This window comes from Oncorhynchus clarkii, chromosome 32 (genome assembly GCF_045791955.1).
Source record: "Oncorhynchus clarkii lewisi isolate Uvic-CL-2024 chromosome 32, UVic_Ocla_1.0, whole genome shotgun sequence".
NCBI lineage: Eukaryota > Metazoa > Chordata > Actinopteri > Salmoniformes > Salmonidae > Oncorhynchus > Oncorhynchus clarkii.
The window spans coordinates 7,765,691-7,787,104 of NC_092178.1; the positions used below are offsets into that span (position 1 = coordinate 7,765,691).

The window sequence follows — 21,414 nt, forward strand, 5'->3', positions numbered from 1 at the left end:
CAACGTGTCAACGTGTCACCATCAACGCGTCACCGCGTCAACGTGTCACCGTCAACGTGTCACCGTGTCACCGTGTCAACGTGTCAACGTGTCACCGTCAACGTGTCACCGTGTCAACGTGCACCGTCAACGTGTCACCGTCAACATGTCAACGTTTCACCGTCAATGTGTCACCGTCAACGTGTCAACGTCAACGTGTCATCGTCAACGTGGCGTAGCGCATAAAAATAATCAGTCCTCAGTTGTAACAATCACTACCGAATTCCAAACTGCCTCTGGAAACAATGTCATGAAATGGGTTTCCATGGCCGAGCACATAAGATCACCACCGTCATTGGACTCTGGAGCAGTGGAAACTCGTTCTCTGGATTGATGAATCCCGCTACACCATCTGGCAGTCCGACGGACGAATCTGGGTTTGGTGGACGCCAGGAGAACGTTACCTGCCCGAATGCACAGTACCAACTGTAAAGTTTGGTGGAGGAGGAAAATTGGTGTGGGGCTGTTTTCATGGTTCAGGCTAGGCCCCTTAGTTCCAGTGAAGGGAAATTTCAACAAAAGCATTACATTTGAGATGATTCTGTGCTTCCAACTTTGTGGCAACATTTTTGGTAGGGGAAGGTCCTTTCCTGTTTCAGCATGACAATGCCCCCATGCACAAAGTGAGGTCCATACAGAAATGGTTTGTCGAGATTGGTGTGGAAGAACTTGACTGCCTCCCTGATCTCAACCCCATCGAACAACTTTGGGATGAATTGGAACACCGACTACAAGCCAGGCCTAATTGCCCAACATCAGTGCCCAACCTCACTAATGCTCTTGTGGCTGAATGGAAGCAAGTCCCCGCAGCGATGGTCCAACATCTAGTGGAAAGCCTTTCCAGAAGACTGGAGGCTGTTATAGCAGCAAAGGGTGGACCAACTCCATATTAATGCCCATAATTTTAGAATGAGATGTTTGACGAGCAGGTGTCCACATACTTTTGGTCATGTAGTGTATGTTCCAGCTACAGTTTACTATGTACTGTACATGGGCTGGATTCCTGTTTTTTTTTCTGGTTTCCTGGACACAGGTTATGCCTAGTCCTGGACTAAGAAGAATCTCAATGACATGGGTTTTAATCCAGGACTAGCCTTAATCTGGGTCTGGGAAACTGGCCCATTAGGGTTTAGCCTGTATGTGTTCCTGTCCATAGGTCAATGGTGTCTCACCTTCTCTCTCCGTTAGTGAGTAGGGCTTGATCTCTCCGTCCGGCTTTTTGGGGGGAACCTTTCTCAACTGGGCCGCTGTTGAAGAATACAGTCAGCAATGGGGAAAACATTATGGCAACATTATGGCAACCTTATGGCAACCTTATGGCAACCTTATGGCAACCCTGGGTACAAAGTGAGTAGACCTAAACATGCCGTCTTACCTCCATATAAACAAGCATCCTACTGGACTATACCTAAACTCAGCAAAAAAAGAAACGTCCTCTCATTGTCAACTGTGTTCATTTTCAGCACACTTAACATGTGTAAATATTTGTGTGAACATGACAAGATTCAACAACTGAAACATAAACTGAACAAGTTCCACAGACATGTGACTAACAGAAATGGAATAATGTTTCCCTGAACAAAGGGGGGGGTCAAAATCAAAAGTAACAGTCAGTATCTGGTGTGGCCACCAGCTGCATTAAGTACTGCAGTGCATCTCTTCCTCATGGACTGCACCAGATTGACCAGTTCTTGCTGTGAGATGTTACCCCACTCTTCCACCAAGGCACCTGCAAGTTCCTGGACATTTCTGGGGGGGAATGGCCCTAGCCCTCACCCTCCGATCCAACAGGTCCCAGACGTGCAATGACAACTAGCTCAGTCCGATGATGCTGTGACACACCGTCCCAGACCATGACGGACCCTTCACCTCCAAATCGATCCCGCTCCAGAGTACAGGCCTCGGTGTAACGCTCATTCCTTCGACGATAAACGCGAATCCGACCATCACCCCTGGTGAGACAAAACCGCAACTCGTCAGTGAAGAGCACTTTTTGCCAGTCCTGTCTGGTCCAGCAACGGTGGGTTTGTGCCCATAGGTGACGTTGTTTCCGGTGATGTCTGGTGAGGACCTGCCTTACAACAGGCCTACAAGCCCTCAGTCCAGCCTCTCTCAGCCTATTGCGGACAGTCTGAACACTGATGGAGGGCTTGTGCGTTCCTGGTGTAACTCGGGGCAGTTATTGTTGCCATCCTGTACCTGGTGTGATGTTCAGATGTACCGATCCTGTGCAGATGTTGCTACATGTGGTCTGCCACTGCGAGGACGATCAGCTGTCCATCCTGTCTCCCTGTAGCACTGTCTTTAGGCGTCTCACAGTACAGGCATTGCAATTCATTGCACTGGCCACATCTGCATGCTTCATGCCTCCTTGCAGCATGCCTAAGGCATGTTCACGCAGATGAGCACGGACCCTGGGCATCTTCCTTTCAGTGTTTTTCAGAGTCAGTAGAAAGGCCTCTTTAGTGTCCTAAGTTTTCAGAACTGTGACCTTAATTGCCTAGCGTCTGTAAGCTGTCAGTGTCTAAACGACCGTTCCACAGGTGCATGTTCATTAATTGTTTATGGTTTATTGAACAAACATGGGAAACAGTGTTTAAACCCTTCACAATGAAGATCTGTGAACTTATTTGGATTTTTACGAATTATCTTTGAAAGACAGGGTCCTGAAAAAGGGACGTTTCTTTTTTTGCTGAGTTTACTATAATCCTGAGCAAATGTTTTTGTCCAAGAGCATTATGGTGGGCATTTTGATGAGACATTGAATTATAGTGGGTAGAGCCATATATACACAGGTAGGTAGAGCCATATACACACAGGTAGGTAGAGACATATACACACAGGTAGGTAGAGCCATATACACACAGGTAGGTAGAGCCATATACACACAGGTAGGTAGAGACATATACACACAGGTAGGTAGAGCCATATACACACAGGTAGGTAGAGCCATATACACACAGGTAGGTAGAGCCATATACACACAGGTAGGTAGAGACATATACACACAGGTAGGTAGAGACATATACACACAGGTAGGTAGAGCCATATACACACAGGTAGGTAGAGCCATATACACACACAGGTAGGTAGAGCCATATACACACACACACAGGTAGGTAGAGCCATATACAATCAGGTAGGTAGAGCCATATATACACACAGGTAGGTAGAGCCATATACACACACACAGGTAGGTAGAGCCATATACACACACACACAGGTAGGTAGAGCCATATATACACACACACAGGTAGGTAGAGCAATATATACACACACACACACACACACACACACACACACACACACACACAGGTAGGTAGAGCCATATACACACACACACACACACACAGGTAGGTAGAGCCATATACACACACACACACAGGTAGGTAGAGCCATATACACACACACACACAAACAGGTAGGTAGAGCCATACACACACACACACACACACACACACACACACACACAGGTAGGTAGAGCCATCTACACACACAGGTAGGTAGAGCCATATATACACACAGGTAGGTAGAGCCATATATACACACACACACACACACAGGTAGGTAGAGCCATATACACACACACACACACACAGGTAGGTAGAGCCATACATACACACACACACACACACACACACACACACACACACACACACACAGGTAGGTAGAGCCATATACACACACACACAGGTAGGTGGAGCCATATATGCACACACACACAGGTAGGTAGAGCCATATACACACACAGGTAGGTAGAGCCATATACACACACAGGTAGGTAGAGCCATATACACACACACACACACACACAGGTAGGTAGAGCCATATACACACACACAGGTAGGTAGAGCCCTACACACACACAGGTAGGTAGAGCCAGATATACACACACACACAGGTAGGTAGAGCCATATGCACACACAGGTAGGTAGAGCCATATACACACACAGGTAGGTAGAGCCATATACACACACACACACACAGGTAGGTAGAGCCATATATGCACACATGTAGGTAGAGCCCTACACACACACAGGTAGGTAGAGCCATATGCACACACAGGTAGGTAGAGCCATATGCACACACAGGTAGGTAGAGCCATATACACACACACACACACAGGTAGGTAGAGCCATATATGCACACATGTAGGTAGAGCCATACACACACACACACACACACACACACACACGTAGGTAGAGCCATATACACACACACACACACAGGTAGGTAGAGCCATACACACACACACACAGGTAGGTAGAGCCATACACACACACACGGGTAGGTAGAGCCATATACACACACACACACACACAGGTAGGTAGAGCCATATATACACACACACACACACACACACACAGGTAGGTAGAGCCATATACACACACAGGTAGGTAGAGCAATATATACACACACACACACACACACACACACACACACACACACACACACAGGTAGGTAGAGCCATATACACACACACACACAGGTAGGTAGAGCCATATACACACACACACACAAACAGGTAGGTAGAGCCATACACACACACACACACACACACACACAGGTAGGTAGAGCCATCTACACACACAGGTAGGTAGAGCCATATATACACACAGGTAGGTAGAGCCATATATACACACACACACACACAGGTAGGTAGAGCCATATACACACACACACACACACAGGTAGGTAGAGCCATACATACACACACACACACACACACACACACACACACACACACACACACACACACACACACACACACACACACACACACACACACACACACACACACACACACACACACACACACACACACACACACACACACACACACACACACACACAGGTAGGTAGAGCCATATACACACACACACAGGTAGGTGGAGCCATATATGCACACACACACAGGTAGGTAGAGCCATATACACACACACACAGGTAGGTAGAGCCATATACACACACAGGTAGGTAGAGCCATATACACACACACACACACACAGGTAGGTAGAGCCATAAACACACACACAGGTAGGTAGAGCCCTACACACACACAGGTAGGTAGAGCCAGATATACACACACACACAGGTAGGTAGAGCCATATGCACACACAGGTAGGTAGAGCCATATACACACACACAGGTAGGTAGAGCCATATACACACACACACACACAGGTAGGTAGAGCCATATATGCACACATGTAGGTAGAGCCCTACACACACACAGGTAGGTAGAGCCATATGCACACACAGGTAGGTAGAGCCATATGCACACACAGGTAGGTAGAGCCATATACACACACACACACATGTAGGTAGAGCCATACACACACACACACACACACACACACACACACACACGTAGGTAGAGCCATATACACACACACACACACAGGTAGGTAGAGCCATACACACACACACACAGGTAGGTAGAGCCATACACACACACACACACACGGGTAGGTAGAGCCATATACACACACACACACACACAGGTAGGTAGAGCCATATATACACACACACACACACAGGTAGGTAGAGCCATATACACACACAGGTAGGTAGAGCCATATATACACACACACACACACACACACACACACAGGTAGTTAGAGCCATATACACACACACACACACAGGTAGGTAGAGCCATATACACACACACAGGTAGGTAGAGCCATATACACACACACAGGTAGGTAGAGCCATATACACACACACAGGTAGGTAGAGCCATATACACACACACAGGTAGGTAGAGCCATATACACACACAGGAAGAGCCATCAATACAAACAGGAAGAGCCATAAATACAAACATATCTCTACTAGTCTCATATGTGTGTATATGGCTCTGGTAGTGGGTGGGACTACAAACAGGTCTATTATTATCAGTGGTGTGGGGAAGGCAGCCAGGGACATTGTTAGGGGCAGTGTATCTGATATCAGGGTAACCATAGCAGCCTGGTACCTGGGAGGCTAGCTCCAATATATGATCATATATCTACAGTATATTGTAGATTGTGTCATATATTGGACCCAGCATGGGAGAGAAGCAGGGTAGTGATACACGAGAGAAAACAAAGAGAGACAAGAGAGAAAGAGAGAGGTAGAAAGAGAGAGAGAGAGGTAGAAAGAGAAAGAGAGAGGTAGAAAGAGAAAGAGGTAGAAATAGAGAGAGAAAGAGAGGTAGAAAGAGAGAGAAAGAGAGGTAGAAAGAGAGAGAGAGGTAGAAAGAGAGAGAGAGGTAGAAAGAGAGAGAGAGGTAGAAAGAGAGGTAGAAAGAGAGAGAGAGGTAGAAAGAGAGAGAGAGGTAGAAAGAGAGAGCGAGAGAGGTAGAAAGAGAGAGAGAGAGGTAGAAAGAGAGAGAGAGAGGTAGAAAGAGAGAGAGAGAAAGAGCAAAAGAGAGAGAAAGAGAGGTAGAAAGAGAGAGAGAGAGAGGAAAGAGAGGTAGAAAGAGAGAGAGAGAGGGGAAAGAGAGGTAGAAAGAGAGAGAGGACAAGAGAGAGACAGGAGAAACAGGGGCCCTGAGATCAACAAAGGGACAGAGCAGCTAAAGGAGAACATAAAGAGGAAGTGGATGCGAGAAAGGAGGAGAAGAAGAAAAGAAAGAGATTGAGAGTTCCTTACAAAAAGCCATACATTCCCTGATCCGTCGGAGGAGAGGGAGTCGAGCCTGTGAAAGTTTGGTGAAACAAAAGCCGCGTTTGGAAACCGGAATAACAGAAAATTTAATTGGGAAATAGTGTCACAGAACAGCCCTTTCCAGGGATAGTGACTCTCCAAAAATGTACATTGTCCTGGAGGAGGGTGCAAATGGGGAATTGGGACGTTTTTGTTGTTGTAGCCTACTCGTTCATTTAATGAAAATATTACAATATAGTATAACAATATCCCAGAAAAAGTGTTTTTCCAGCTCCTCATACTATGGAGTTCAGATCGACATGCTTCTGGGGACTGAAATACGAAATGTCTGCTACATGCTTGTATTGGCAATGTATATAAAGACAGTATTATCAAATCATAAACACGCTGCTACAGGTTTGGGTCTGGTATGAAAGACCAAATACATACATTGACAGGATTATGTCAAATCTATCTATCTGCGATGCCTTCGGAAAGTATTCAGACCCATGGACTTAAAATTGATTTGTTTTTTAAATAATAAAATCCTTAATCTACACACAAAATCCTATAATGACAAAGCAAAAACAAGTTAAGAAATGTTTGCAAATTTATACAAATAAAAATTATATCACATTTACATAAGTATTCAGACCCCTTTACTCAGTACTTTGTTGAAGCACCTTTGGCAGCGAGTACGGCCTCGAGTCTTCTTGGGTATGACGCTACAAGCTTGGCACACCTGCATTGGAGGAGTTTCTTCTCTGCAGATCCTCACAAGTTCTGTCAGGTTGGATGGGGAGCGTTGCTGCACAGCTATTATCAGGTCTCTCCAGAGATGTTCGGTCGGGTTCAATCCGGACTCTGGCTGGGCCATTCAAGGACATTCAAAGACTTCTCCCGAAGCCACTCCTGCATTGTCTTGGCTGTGTGCTTAGGGTCGTTGTCCTGTTGGAAGGTGAACTTTTGCCCCAGTCTGAGGTCCTGAGCGCTCTGGAGCAGGTTTTCATCAAGGATCTCTCTGTACTTTGCTCCGTTCATCTTTCCCTCGATCCTGACTAGTCTTTTATCCCCTGCCACTGAAAAATATCCCCACAGCATGATGCTGACACCACCACCATGCTTCACCGTAGGGATGGTGCCAGGTTTCCTCCAGATGTGAAACTTGGTACTCAGGCCAATGTTTTCAATCTTGGTTTCATCAGACCAGAGAATCTTGTTTCTCATGCTCTGAGAGTCTTTAGGTGCCATTTGGCAAACTCCAAGTGGGCTGTCATGTGTGGCTTCTGTCTGGCCACTTTACCATAAAGGCCTGATTGGTGGAGTGCTGCAGAGATGCTTGTCCTTCTGGAAGGTTATCCCACCTCCACAGAGGAACTCTGGAGCTCTGTCAGAGTGACCATCGGGTTCTTGGTCACCTTCCTGACCAAGGCCCTTCTACCCTGATTGTTCAGTTTGGCTGGGCGGCCAGCTCTAGGAAGAGTATTGGTGGCTTCCATTTAAGAATGATGGAGTCCACTGTGTTCTTGAGGACCTTCAATGTTGCAGAAATGTTTGGGTACCCTTCTCCAGATCTGTGCCTTGACAAAATCCTGTCTCATAGCTCTACGGACAATTCCTTCAACCTCGTGGTATGTTTTTTGCTCTGACATGCACTGTCAACTATGGGACCTTATATAGACAGGTGTGTGCCTTTCCAAATCATGTCCAATCAATTGAATTTACCACAGGTGGACTCAAGTTGTAGAAACATCTCAAGGATGATCAATGGAAACAGGATGCACCTGAGCACAATTTCGAGTCTCATAGCAAAAGGATCTGAACACTTACGTAAATAAGATATGTCTGTTTTTTATATTTTGATACATTTGCAAAAAAAAATCCCCAAAACAGTTTTTGCTTTGTTATTATGGGGTATTGAGGATAAAAATAAAAAAACATTTAATCAATTTTAGAATAAGGCGGTAACGTAACAAAATGTGGAATAAGTCAAGGGGTCTGAATACTTTGCGGAGGCCCTGTATCTACCCATCTTTCTATCTACAGAAAGTATTCACTCCCCTTGACTTAATCCACATATTGTTGTGTTACAGCTTGAATTTAAAAATGGATTCAATATTATTATTTTTTCACACCCATCTACACAGAATACCCCATAATGAAAAAGTGAAAACATTGTAGGTTTCCAAACTTTTGACTGGTACTGTGAGTATTCACACCTCTTTGCTATGACACTCCAAATTGAGCTCAGGTGCATCCAATTTCCTTTCGCCATCCTTGAGATGTCATTACATCTTGATTGGGGTCCACCTGTGGTAAATTCCATTGCTTGGGCATGATTTAGAAAGAAACACACCTGTCTATATAAGGTCCCACTGTTGACAGTGCATGTTAGAGCAGAAACTATACCATAAGATCTCAGATATAGAATTGTGATGAGGCATATATCTGGGGAAGGGTATAAAACATTTCCGTGTATGTTTCCAAGATCACAGTGGTCTCCATTATTGGGAGAGCTGGCCGTGCGACCAAACTGAGCAACTGAGCAAGAAGGACCTTGGTCAGGGAGGTGACCAATAACCATTTGACCACTCTGACAGAACTACAGAGTTCCTTGGCTGAGATGGTAGAACCTGCCTTGAAGGACACAGTCTCTACAGCACTTCACCAATATGGACTTTATGGGCGAGTGGACAGACTGAAGGCACTCCTGAGAAAAAGGCACATGACAGCACACCTGCAGTTTGCAAAAAAAGTAATTTGAAAATATTCTGTGGCCTGATGAGACAAACATTTAACTCTTTGGCCTGATTGCAAAGTGCTATGTCTGGAGAAAACCGGGCACAGCTCATCACCTGTCTAACACCATCCCTACCGTGAAGCATGGTGGTGGCAGCATCACGCTATGAGGAAGCTTTTCAGTGCCAGGGACTAGGAGACTGGTAAGGATAGAAGGAACAATGAATGGAGCCAAATACAGGCAAATCCTTCACGAGAACCTGCTTCAGAGTGCAAACAACCTTAAATTGGGTCAAAGCAATGCTGGAATGGCTTCAGAACAGCCAAAACCCAGAATATATGGAAAGACTTGAAGATTGCTGTTCACCACCACTCCCCATCTAATTTTAACAGAGCTTGAGAAAATATGCAAGGAAGAATGGCAGAAAATCCTCAAATCCAGATGTCCAAAGTGGTTACAGACATACCCAAGACGACGCAAAGCTGTAATCGCTGCCAAATGTGCTTCTACAAAGTACTGACTCAGGGGTATGAACACTTATGTAAATTAGATATTTAATTTTCAATACATTTGTAAAAACCTGTTTCACCTGTCATTATGGGGTAGTTATGTAGAACAAAAAATATTTAATACATTTTGAATTCAGGCTGTAAAAAGTCAAGGGGGTATAAAGGCCTCTGCAAGCTTCAGTTCGGCTGGCCCCTATCGAAACTCGGCTTGATGAACCGAACGAGTGTGCTCGCATTCTCCATTAAAAGACCTTCACTTGAAAAACAAGGAAAAAAAACAGTAATATACTGTTTGTCCATTTTGAGACTCCATAGCTAGACGTCACTTCCTCAAAAAAGTCAGAAATCTGTCATTCATTTGGACGTTTTTGCAGAGGAGATATTAGGTGCGTAAAAGACTTTATTGAAGAATCCCTACTGTTGACCAATCACCAACGAAGTGGCGTAGACTCCGGCTTGCCTCCAGAAAATGTTTTGCGTGCGCGAACACCCGAAAAAAAAAAGTTCAAAAATCGTCATAAAATGGCATCATAATACATGCAAACTCTTCTGAACTGTTTTGGAAGAATCCGGAAGCCATAAGTCAGCTGAAAACACTCGGGTGTCTGTTTTAACGGGAACAGAGAGAGGCAGCCTACTACACATTAGACGTGCCACTAGAAGGCACCTGTGAGGGTGTGGATGCCTACACTAGTCCAAACCATACTATTACCACACCACCACAGGCATGAAGAGACAACTGTTTGTGCGGCCAAATGGCACTCTATTTCCTATTTAGTGCACTACTCTTGACCAGGACCCACAGGGCTCTAGTATAAAGTAGTGCACTGTATAGGGAAAAGAGAACCATTTGGTACACAGGCAGTTACACAACACTATTCATCCAAAACAACACAGATAGAATTGAGATATATATAGGCAGAATATTCTGGAATATTACCTGATTTTTTGGCGAAGAAACCGTCAAACACCACAAAGTTATTGACCTAGAAAGAGAGAGGGAGGGGGGTCAGAAGAGAGAGAGAGAAAGAGAGAGAGAGAGAGAGAGAGAAAAAAAAGGGGACAGGGTCAGGAAGAGAGAGAGATAGAGAGAGAGAGAGAGAAAAGGGGACAGGGTCAGGAAGAGAGAGAGAGAGAGAGAGAGAGAGAGAGAGAGAGCGAGAGAGAAAAGGGGACAGGGTCAAGAAGAGAGAGAGAGAGAGAGAGAAAGAAAAGGGGACAGGGTCAAGAAGAGAGAGAGAGAGAGAGAGAGAGAGAGAGAGAGAGAGAGAGAGAGAGAGAGAGAGAGAGAGAGAGAAGGGGACAGGGTCAAGAGAGAGAGAGAGAGAGAGAGAGAGAGAGAGAGAGAGAGAGAGAGAGAGAGAGAGAGAGAGAGAGAGAGAAGGGGACAGGGTCAAGAAGAGAGAGAGAGAGAGAAGGGGACAGGGTCAAGAGAGAGAGAGAGAGAGAGAGAGAGAGAGAGAGAGAAAGACTGATGACATGAAGGAAGATAAATAAATCACCAGGTAGATGATAGATACATGACATCCAGGTAATGTATTTAGTCTGTTTAACAGAATCATTAACCATAGGGCCAGCATGATGAGTAAGGCTTTGGAGGTTATTAACAGAATCGTTAACCATAGGGCCAGCATGATGAGTAAGGCTTTGGAGGTTATTAACAGAATCGTTAACCATAGGACCAGCATGATGAGTAAGGCTTTAGAGGTTATTAACAGAATCGTTAACCATAGGGCCAGCATGATGAGTAAGGCTTTGGAGGTTATTAACAGAATCGTTAACCATAGGGCCAGCATAATGAGTAAAGCTTTGGAGGTTATCTCAGTCTGGAGGACACACTGTGGTGTAATCACAAACAGGAAGTGACTCATCGTGTTCCCTATTCTCTTTATAGTCCACTACTTCGTACCAGAGCCCTATGGGTAACTTAGTGCACTACTTCTGACCAGGGCCCCTTGGGACACACTCATTGACCAACACGCTGTTTATCCTCACCTTTCCATAACACCCTTTTAACAACACCCTCATAACAACATCACCCTTTTAACAACACCCTCATAACAACATCACCCTTTTAACAACACACTCATAACAACAACACCACCACCCTTATAACACCAACACCCTTTTAACACCAACACCCTTTTAACACCAACACCCTTTTAACAACAACACCCTTTTAACAACAACACCCTTTTAACAACAACACCCTTTTAACAACAACACCCTTTTAACAACAACACCCTTTTAACAACAACACCCTTTTAACAACAACACCCTTGTAACAACAACACCCTTGTAACAACAACACCCTTGTAACAACAACACCCTTGTAACAACAACACCCTTGTAACAACAACACCCTTGTAACAACAACACCCTTGTAACAACAACACCCTTGTAACAACAACACCCTTGTAACAACAACACCCTTGTAACAACAACACCCTTTTAACAACAACACCCTTTTAACAACAACACCCTTTTAACAACAACACCCTTTTAACAACAACACCCTTTTAACAACAACACCCTTTTAACAACAACACCCTTTTAACAACAACACCCTTTTAACAACAACACCCTTTTAACAACAACACCCTTTTAACAACAACACCCTTGTAACAACAACACCCTTTTAACAACAACACCCTTTTAACAACAACACCCTTGTAACAACAACACCCTTGTAACAACAACACCCTTTTAACAACAACACCCTCAGCTTTTTTTTTTTACAACCTGATTTTGATCTCAAGTGAAATATTGTCTCATCAGATAAAACACGAAAACATGAGGCTAAAACTTGAACTTTTATAATTATAAGAAATGATACATCTCCATAAACGGGTTTAAAATGTGTTCAACTGATTTATTGATTGAATACTCCTAAAATGTTGGTGGTACTGTATAATTCCATCTCTGCTTACAAAACGTTTTTTTCTTGAAATAGGACTATTTAATTGACCTACTTTGCTTTAGTCGTCTGGAGGTGAGGAGTCACATGACTGATGACGGCTGACTGTATCTCAGCTTGATGGCTGACTGTATCTCAGTTTGATGGCTGACTGTATCTCAGTTTGATGGCTGACTGTATCTCAGTTTGGCGGCTGACTGTATCTCAGTTTGGCGGCTGACTGTATCTCAGCTTGATGGCTGACTGTATCTCAGCTTGGCGGCTGACTGTATCTCAGTTTGGCGGCTGACTGTATCTGAGATTGACAGCTGACTGTATCTCAGTTTGGCGGCTGACTGTATCTCAGTTTGACGGCTGACTGTATCTCAGCTTGGCGGCTGACTGTATCTCAGCTTGGCGGCTGACTGTATCTCAGCTTGGCGGCTGACTGTATCTCAGCTTGGCGGCTGACTGTATCTCAGTTTGATGGCTGACTGTATCTCAGCTTGGCGGCTGACTGTATCTCAGTTTGATGGCTGACTGTATCTGAGTTTGATGGCTGACTGTATCTCAGCTTGGCGGCTGACTGTATCTCAGTTTGATGGCTGACTGTATCTCAGTTTGATGGCTGACTGTATCTCAGCTTGGCGGCTGACTGTATCTGAGTTTGATATGCCCAGGGGACTAATGGAAATCTACATGTACTTTTATCTAATAGTACCATCCTGCCTGCGTCATATCCATATCAAATCATATCTTAATTGCACCAGTCATGCTTTCTATATTTAGCCCATACCCCCTTCACCTCCGGTCTTATCTCAGTCTGAAACCGTTCGTTTATGATATTTCCATAGCTATTTTCATTATATTAGGCTGTTGGTGTCAGGCCTGTATAATCATTTACCAGAGTGACGATAAGGTGTTGGGGTCGGAGAGACCGCCCCGAAATCATACCTGAGGTACACTGTTTTTCAGACAGTAATGCTTCTCCAGGAAAGAGAGGAACTTAGGGGAGGGCCTGTCGTAAGCCATCATCACTGGCTCTACCTTTTTGTGCTGAACATGGAGGGGGGGGGAGAAAACAAACGGAGCAATTACCACACGTCTCAACGAGCAAACTGACATTTGGGAAAGCACCCTCTTGACAACCCTCTGTAATCTCTAGCAATATCACTTCTAGTGTAGCGACTCTGCCTCCAACACATTCCAGTCTGTGTGCTCTAGTTTTCATAGCCTGGGGTGTGTTCATTACACTGATTCTGTTGCAAAAAAAAATGTAATCTGTTGCAAAAAAAACAAAAACGTTTTGCAACAGAGACCGTTTACTCCCAAACGCTCTTCAACACGACATAAAAGCTGCTGTGTTCTTAAAGTGGAAGTGGTAGTTTAATTTTAATTGTATGGTTTCCACAAGCTGCCATTCCAATCTGAATAGTCTACAAAGTACTTGGCACAAGTTGCACATCTATAAATTATAGATTCTTCCACGGGGTTCCTTCCAACTTCTTCCAGACCCTTATTTTTTTTTGTTTTAAAGAGAGACACGACTGAACTACAACTTCCCTTTAAGAACAAAACGGAACTCAACAGAGTTTACATTAAACGGTTTCTGTTTCAAAATGTTTTGTAAAAGAATCGTCGTAATCAATACACCCCGAGTCAAACCAGACTGAGTGCTCCGCTCAACATACATGAGAGCAGGGGTGTATTCATTAGTGCAAACTGTAGGAAAAAGCTTTGTAACAAAAAACTTCTAATGAAAACAAGTTTCTTATCGGACAAATTCAGGTAGGTCCCTTGCCGTTTGCTTTCTTAGTGAATATACCCCAGCATTCAGTCAGGCGTAACCATTCAGTGTTCATCCCTTCTGTCCAGGGTTGGAGTCAATTTGAATCGAAACATCTCAATTCAGGAAGTGATTTGAATTTACAATGGACAAATGTAAAACATTTAAAAATAAATATCTCCTTCACAGTTTATTGAGAAATCATTACTGACAAATGCAATTTTTCAATTATTGAATTGGATTTCAGTTTACTCCAATTCGAATTGACCCCGTCCCAGGTGAACCCCACCCCTGCTTCCATCCCAGGTAAACCCCAACCCTGCTTCCATCCCAGGTAAACCCCAACCCTGCTTCTGTCCCAGGTAAACCCCAACCCTGCTTCTGTCCCAGGTAAACCCCAACCCTGCATCTGTCCCAGGTAAACCTCAACCCTGCATCTGTCCCAGGTAAACCTCAACCCTGCATCTGTCCCAGGTAAACCTCAACCCTGCATCTGTCCCAGGTAAAGCCCAACCCTGCATCTGTCCCAGGTAAACCCCAACCCTGCATCTGTCCCAGGTAAACCCCAACCCTGCATCTGTCCCAGGTAAAGGCGTGGTGTCTGTCTCACCTGCAGCATGAAACTAAACAGCTCCAGTCCGTAGCCATGCCTCTGAAGGTTCTCTTTCACAAAGAAATCCAAGACACACAGAGGCTCTGTCTCGACATGCGCCCCCTGCTGGTCCTAGGGAGACATTACAATGAATTAGATTCAACACAACGTCATGCAATTCAAAATTCAAGTCAATTCTCAACTGAATCGAATTCAGCTTTGACTAATCCCTTCAGGGGCAATTAGGAGTAATCAAAAGCATTATACATAGGGAAACTAGTACATTTGAATAGGCCTGTCACAATTATGGTTCTGGATGAAGACTCATGAAAATAAAATAACCGTCATAACAGGTTAAAAAAAATATATATATATAAATATATATATATTCGTTTAGTTGTTTTTTGGCCACAAAGCAGCAGCACACATACAAATAGAATGAATAGAACAGTCTTGGAACCTCTAACCCTGGTAAATAGAATGAATAGAACCTCTAACCCTGGTAATATGACTGGTAAATAGAATGAATAGAACCTCTAACCCTGGTAATATGACAGGTAAATAGAATGAATAGAACCTGTAACCCTGGTAATATGACTGGTAAATAGAATGAATAGAACCTGTAACCCTGGTAATATGACTGGTAAAGAGAATGAATAGAACCTCTAACCCTGGTAAATAGAATGAATAGAACCTATAACCCTGGTAATATGACTGGTAAATAGAATGAATAGAACCTCTAACCCTGGTAATATGACTGGTAAATAGAATGAATAGAACCTCTAACCCTGGTAAATAGAATGAATAGAACCTATAACCCTGGTAATATGACTGGTAAATAGAATTAATAGAACCTCTAACCCTGGTAATATGACTGGTAAATAGAATGAATAGAACCTCTAACCCTGGTAATATGACTGGTAAATAGAATGAATAGAACCTGTAACCCTGGTAATATGACTGGTAAATAGAATGAATAGAACCTCTAACCCTGGTAATATGACTGGTAAATAGAATGAATAGAACCTGTAACCCTGGTAATATGACTGGTAAATAGAATGAATATTACCTCTAACCCTGGTAAATAGAATGAATAGAACCTGTAACCCTGGTAATATGACTGGTAAATAGAATGAATAGAACCTGTAACCCTGGTCATATGACTGGTAAATAGAATGAATAGAACCTCTAACCCTGGTAAATAGAATGAATAGAACCTGTAACCCTGGTAATATGACTGGTAAATAGAATGAATAGAACCTGTAACCCTGGTAATATGACTGGTAAATAGAATGAATAGAACCTCTAACCCTGGTAATATGACTGGTAAATAGAATGAATAGAACCTCTAACCCTGGTAATATGACTGGTAAATAGAATGAATAGAACCTCTAACCCTGGTAATATGACTGGTAAATAGAATGAATAGAACCTGTAACCCTGGTCATATGACTGGTAAATAGAATGAATAGAACCTCTAACCCTGGTAAATAGAATGAATAGAACCTGTAACCCTGGTAATATGACTGGTAAATAGAATGAATAGAACCTGTAACCCTGGTAATATGACTGGTAAATAGAATGAATAGAAACTCTAACCCTGGTAAATAGAATGAATAGAACCTCTAACCCTGGTAATATGACTGGTAAATAGAATGAATAGAACCTCTAACCCTGGTAATATGACTGGCAAATAGAATGAATAGAACCTCTAACCCTGGTAAATAAAATGAATAGAACCTCTAACCCTGGTAATATGACTGGTGAATAGAATGAATAGAACCTCTAACCCTGGTAATATGACTGGTAAATAGAATGAATAGAACCTCTAACCCTGGTAAATAGAATGAATAGAACTTCTAACCCTGGTAATATGACTGGTAAATAGAATGAATAGAACCTGTAACCCTGGTAAATAGAATGAATAGAACCTCTAACCCTGGTAATATGACTGGTAAATAAAATGAATAGAACCTCTAACCCTGGTAATATGACTGGTAAATAGAATGAATAGAACCTGTAACCCTGGTAATATGACTGGTAAATAGAATGAATAGAACCTCTAACCCTGGTAAATAGAATGAATAGAACATATAACCCTGGTAATATGACTGGTAAATAGAATGAATAGAACCTCTAACCCTGGTAATATGACTGGTAAATAGAATGAATATAACCTCTAACCCTGGTAAATAGAATGAATAGAACCTATAACCCTGGTAATATGACTGGTAAATAGAATGAATAGAACCTCTAACCCTGGTAATATGACTGGTAAATAGAATGAATAGAACCTCTAACCCTGGAAATATGACTGGTAAATAGAATGAATAGAACCTGTAACCCTGGTAATATGACTGGTAAATGGAATGAATAGAACCTCTAACCCTGGTAATATGACTGGTAAATAGAATGAATAGAACCTGTAACCCTGGTAATATGACTGGTAAATAGAATGAATAGAACCTCTAACCCTGGTAAATAGAATGAATAGAACCTGTAACCCTGGTAATATGACTGGTAAATAGAATGAATAGAACCTGTAACCCTGGTCATATGACTGGTAAATAGAATGAATAGAACCTCTAACCCTGGTAAATAGAATGAATAGAACCTGTAACCCTGGTAATATGACTGGTAAATAGAATGAATAGAACCTGTAACCCTGGTAATATGACTGGTAAATAGAATGAATAGAACCTCTAACCCTGGTAATATGACTGGTAAATAGAATGAATAGAACCTCTAACCCTGGTAATATTACTGGTAAATAGAATGAATAGAACCTCTAACCCTGGTAATATGACTGGTAAATAGAATGAATAGAACCTGTAACCCTGGTCATATGACTGGTAAATAGAATGAATAGAACCTCTAACCCTGGTAAATAGAATGAATAGAACCTGTAACCCTGGTAATATGACTGGTAAATAGAATGAATAGAACCTGTAACCCTGGTAATATGACTGGTAAATAGAATGAATAGAAACTCTAACCCTGGTAAATAGAATGAATAGAACCTCTAACCCTGGTAATATGACTGGTAAATAGAATGAATAGAACCTCTAACCCTGGTAATATGACTGGTAAATAGAATGAATAGAACCTCTAAACCTGGTAAATAAAATGAATAGAACCTCTAACCCTGGTAATATGACTGGTGAATAGAATGAATAGAACCTCTAACCCTGGTAATATGACTGGTAAATAGAATGAATAGAACCTCTAACCCTGGTAAATAGAATGAATAGAACCTCTAACCCTGGTAATATGACTGGTAAATAGAATGAATAGAACCTGTAACCCTGGTAAATAGAATGAATAGAACCTCTAACCCTGGTAATATGACAGGTAAATAGAATGAATAGAACCTCTAACCCTGGTCATATGACTGGTAAATAGAATGAATAGAACCTGTAACCCTGGTAATATGACTGGTAAATAGAATGAATAGAACCTGTAACCCTGGTCATATGACTGGTAAATAGAATGAATAGAACCTCTAACCCTGGTAAATAGAATGAATAGAACCTGTAACCCTGGTAATATGACTGGTAAATAGAATGAATAGAACCTGTAACCCTGGTAATATGACTGGTAAATAGAATGAATAGAACCTCTAACCCTGGTAATATGACTGGTAAATAGAATGAATAGAACCTCTAACCCTGGTAATATGACTGGTAAATAGAATGAATAGAACCTCTAACCCTGGTAATATGACTGGTAAATAGAATGAATAGAACCTCTAACCCTGGTAAATAGAATGAATAGAACCTCTAACCCTGGTAATATGACTGGTAAATAGAATGAATAGAACCTGTAACCCTGGTAAATAGAATGAATAGAACCTCTAACCCTGGTAATATGACAGGTAAATAGAATGAATAGAACCTCTAACCCTGGTCATATGACTGGTAAATAGAATGAATAGAACCTGTAACCCTGGTAATATGACTGGTAAAGAGAATGAATAGAACCTCTAACCCTGGTAAATAGAATGAATAGAACCTATAACCCTGGTAATATGACTGGTAAATAGAATGAATAGAACCTCTAACCCTGGTAATATGACTGGTAAATAGAATGAATAGAACCTCTAACCCTGGTAAATAGAATGAATAGAACCTATAACCCTGGTAATATGACTGGTAAATAGAATGAATAGAACCTCTAACCCTGGTAATATGACTGGTAAATAGAATGAATAGAACCTCTAACCCTGGTAATATGACTGGTAAATAGAATGAATAGAACCTCTAACCCTGGTAAATAGAATGAATAGAACTTCTAACCCTGGTAATATGACTGGTAAATAGAATGAATAGAACCTGTAACCCTGGTAAATAGAATGAATAGAACCTCTAACCCTGGTAATATGACTGGTAAATAAAATGAATAGAACCTCTAACCCTGGTAATATGACTGGTAAATAGAATGAATAGAACCTGTAACCCTGGTAATATGACTGGTAAATAGAATGAATAGAACCTCTAACCCTGGTAAATAGAATGAATAGAACATATAACCCTGGTAATATGACTGGTAAATAGAATGAATAGAACCTCTAACCCTGGTAATATGACTGGTAAATAGAATGAATATAACCTCTAACCCTGGTAAATAGAATGAATAGAACCTATAACCCTGGTAATATGACTGGTAAATAGAATGAATAGAACCTCTAACCCTGGTAATATGACTGGTAAATAGAATGAATAGAACCTCTAACCCTGGAAATATGACTGGTAAATAGAATGAATAGAACCTGTAACCCTGGTAATATGACTGGTAAATGGAATGAATAGAACCTCTAACCCTGGTAATATGACTGGTAAATAGAATGAATAGAACCTGTAACCCTGGTAATATGACTGGTAAATAGAATGAATAGAACCTCTAACCCTGGTAAATAGAATGAATAGAACCTGTAACCCTGGTAATATGACTGGTAAATAGAATGAATAGAACCTGTAACCCTGGTCATATGACTGGTAAATAGAATGAATAGAACCTCTAACCCTGGTAAATAGAATGAATAGAACCTGTAACCCTGGTAATATGACTGGTAAATAGAATGAATAGAACCTGTAACCCTGGTAATATGACTGGTAAATAGAATGAATAGAACCTCTAACCCTGGTAATATGACTGGTAAATAGAATGAATAGAACCTCTAACCCTGGTAATATTACTGGTAAATAGAATGAATAGAACCTCTAACCCTGGTAATATGACTGGTAAATAGAATGAATAGAACCTGTAACCCTGGTCATATGACTGGTAAATAGAATGAATAGAACCTCTAACCCTGGTAAATAGAATGAATAGAACCTGTAACCCTGGTAATATGACTGGTAAATAGAATGAATAGAACCTGTAACCCTGGTAATATGACTGGTAAATAGAATGAATAGAAACTCTAACCCTGGTAAATAGAATGAATAGAACCTCTAACCCTGGTAATATGACTGGTAAATAGAATGAATAGAACCTCTAACCCTGGTAATATGACTGGTAAATAGAATGAATAGAACCTCTAAACCTGGTAAATAAAATGAATAGAACCTCTAACCCTGGTAATATGACTGGTGAATAGAATGAATAGAACCTCTAACCCTGGTAATATGACTGGTAAATAGAATGAATAGAACCTCTAACCCTGGTAAATAGAATGAATAGAACCTCTAACCCTGGTAATATGACTGGTAAATAGAATGAATAGAACCTGTAACCCTGGTAAATAGAATGAATAGAACCTCTAACCCTGGTAATATGACAGGTAAATAGAATGAATAGAACCTCTAACCCTGGTCATATGACTGGTAAATAGAATGAATAGAACCTGTAACCCTGGTAATATGACTGGTAAATAGAATGAATAGAACCTGTAACCCTGGTCATATGACTGGTAAATAGAATGAATAGAACCTCTAACCCTGGTAAATAGAATGAATAGAACCTGTAACCCTGGTAATATGACTGGTAAATAGAATGAATAGAACCTGTAACCCTGGTAATATGACTGGTAAATAGAATGAATAGAACCTCTAACCCTGGTAATATGACTGGTAAATAGAATGAATAGAACCTCTAACCCTGGTAATATGACTGGTAAATAGAATGAATAGAACCTCTAACCCTGGTAATATGACTGGTAAATAGAATGAATAGAACCTCTAACCCTGGTAAATAGAATGAATAGAACCTCTAACCCTGG

At 41.8% G+C, this 21,414-nt stretch overlaps 1 protein-coding gene across 3 annotated transcripts in view; it reads right to left on the bottom strand.

Moving 5' to 3' along the window:
• The window catches only part of LOC139392391 (alpha-tubulin N-acetyltransferase 1-like), a 62,956-nt gene that overhangs the window by 8,859 nt on the left and 32,683 nt on the right, over positions 1-21,414 (bottom strand). For 2 of the 3 annotated variants that reach the window (XM_071140348.1, XM_071140350.1), the window contains exons 5-8: positions 15,213-15,326; positions 13,771-13,872; positions 10,861-10,906; positions 1,212-1,286 (exon numbers count right to left, since the gene is read on the bottom strand). In XM_071140348.1, the coding sequence (XP_070996449.1) occupies positions 1,212-1,286; positions 10,861-10,906; positions 13,771-13,872; positions 15,213-15,326 (337 nt within the window). Of the gene's footprint in view, positions 1-1,211; positions 1,287-6,677; positions 6,724-10,860; positions 10,907-13,770; positions 13,873-15,212; positions 15,327-21,414 lie in introns of all 3 variants that reach the window. The other variant, XM_071140349.1, reaches the window with a different exon arrangement.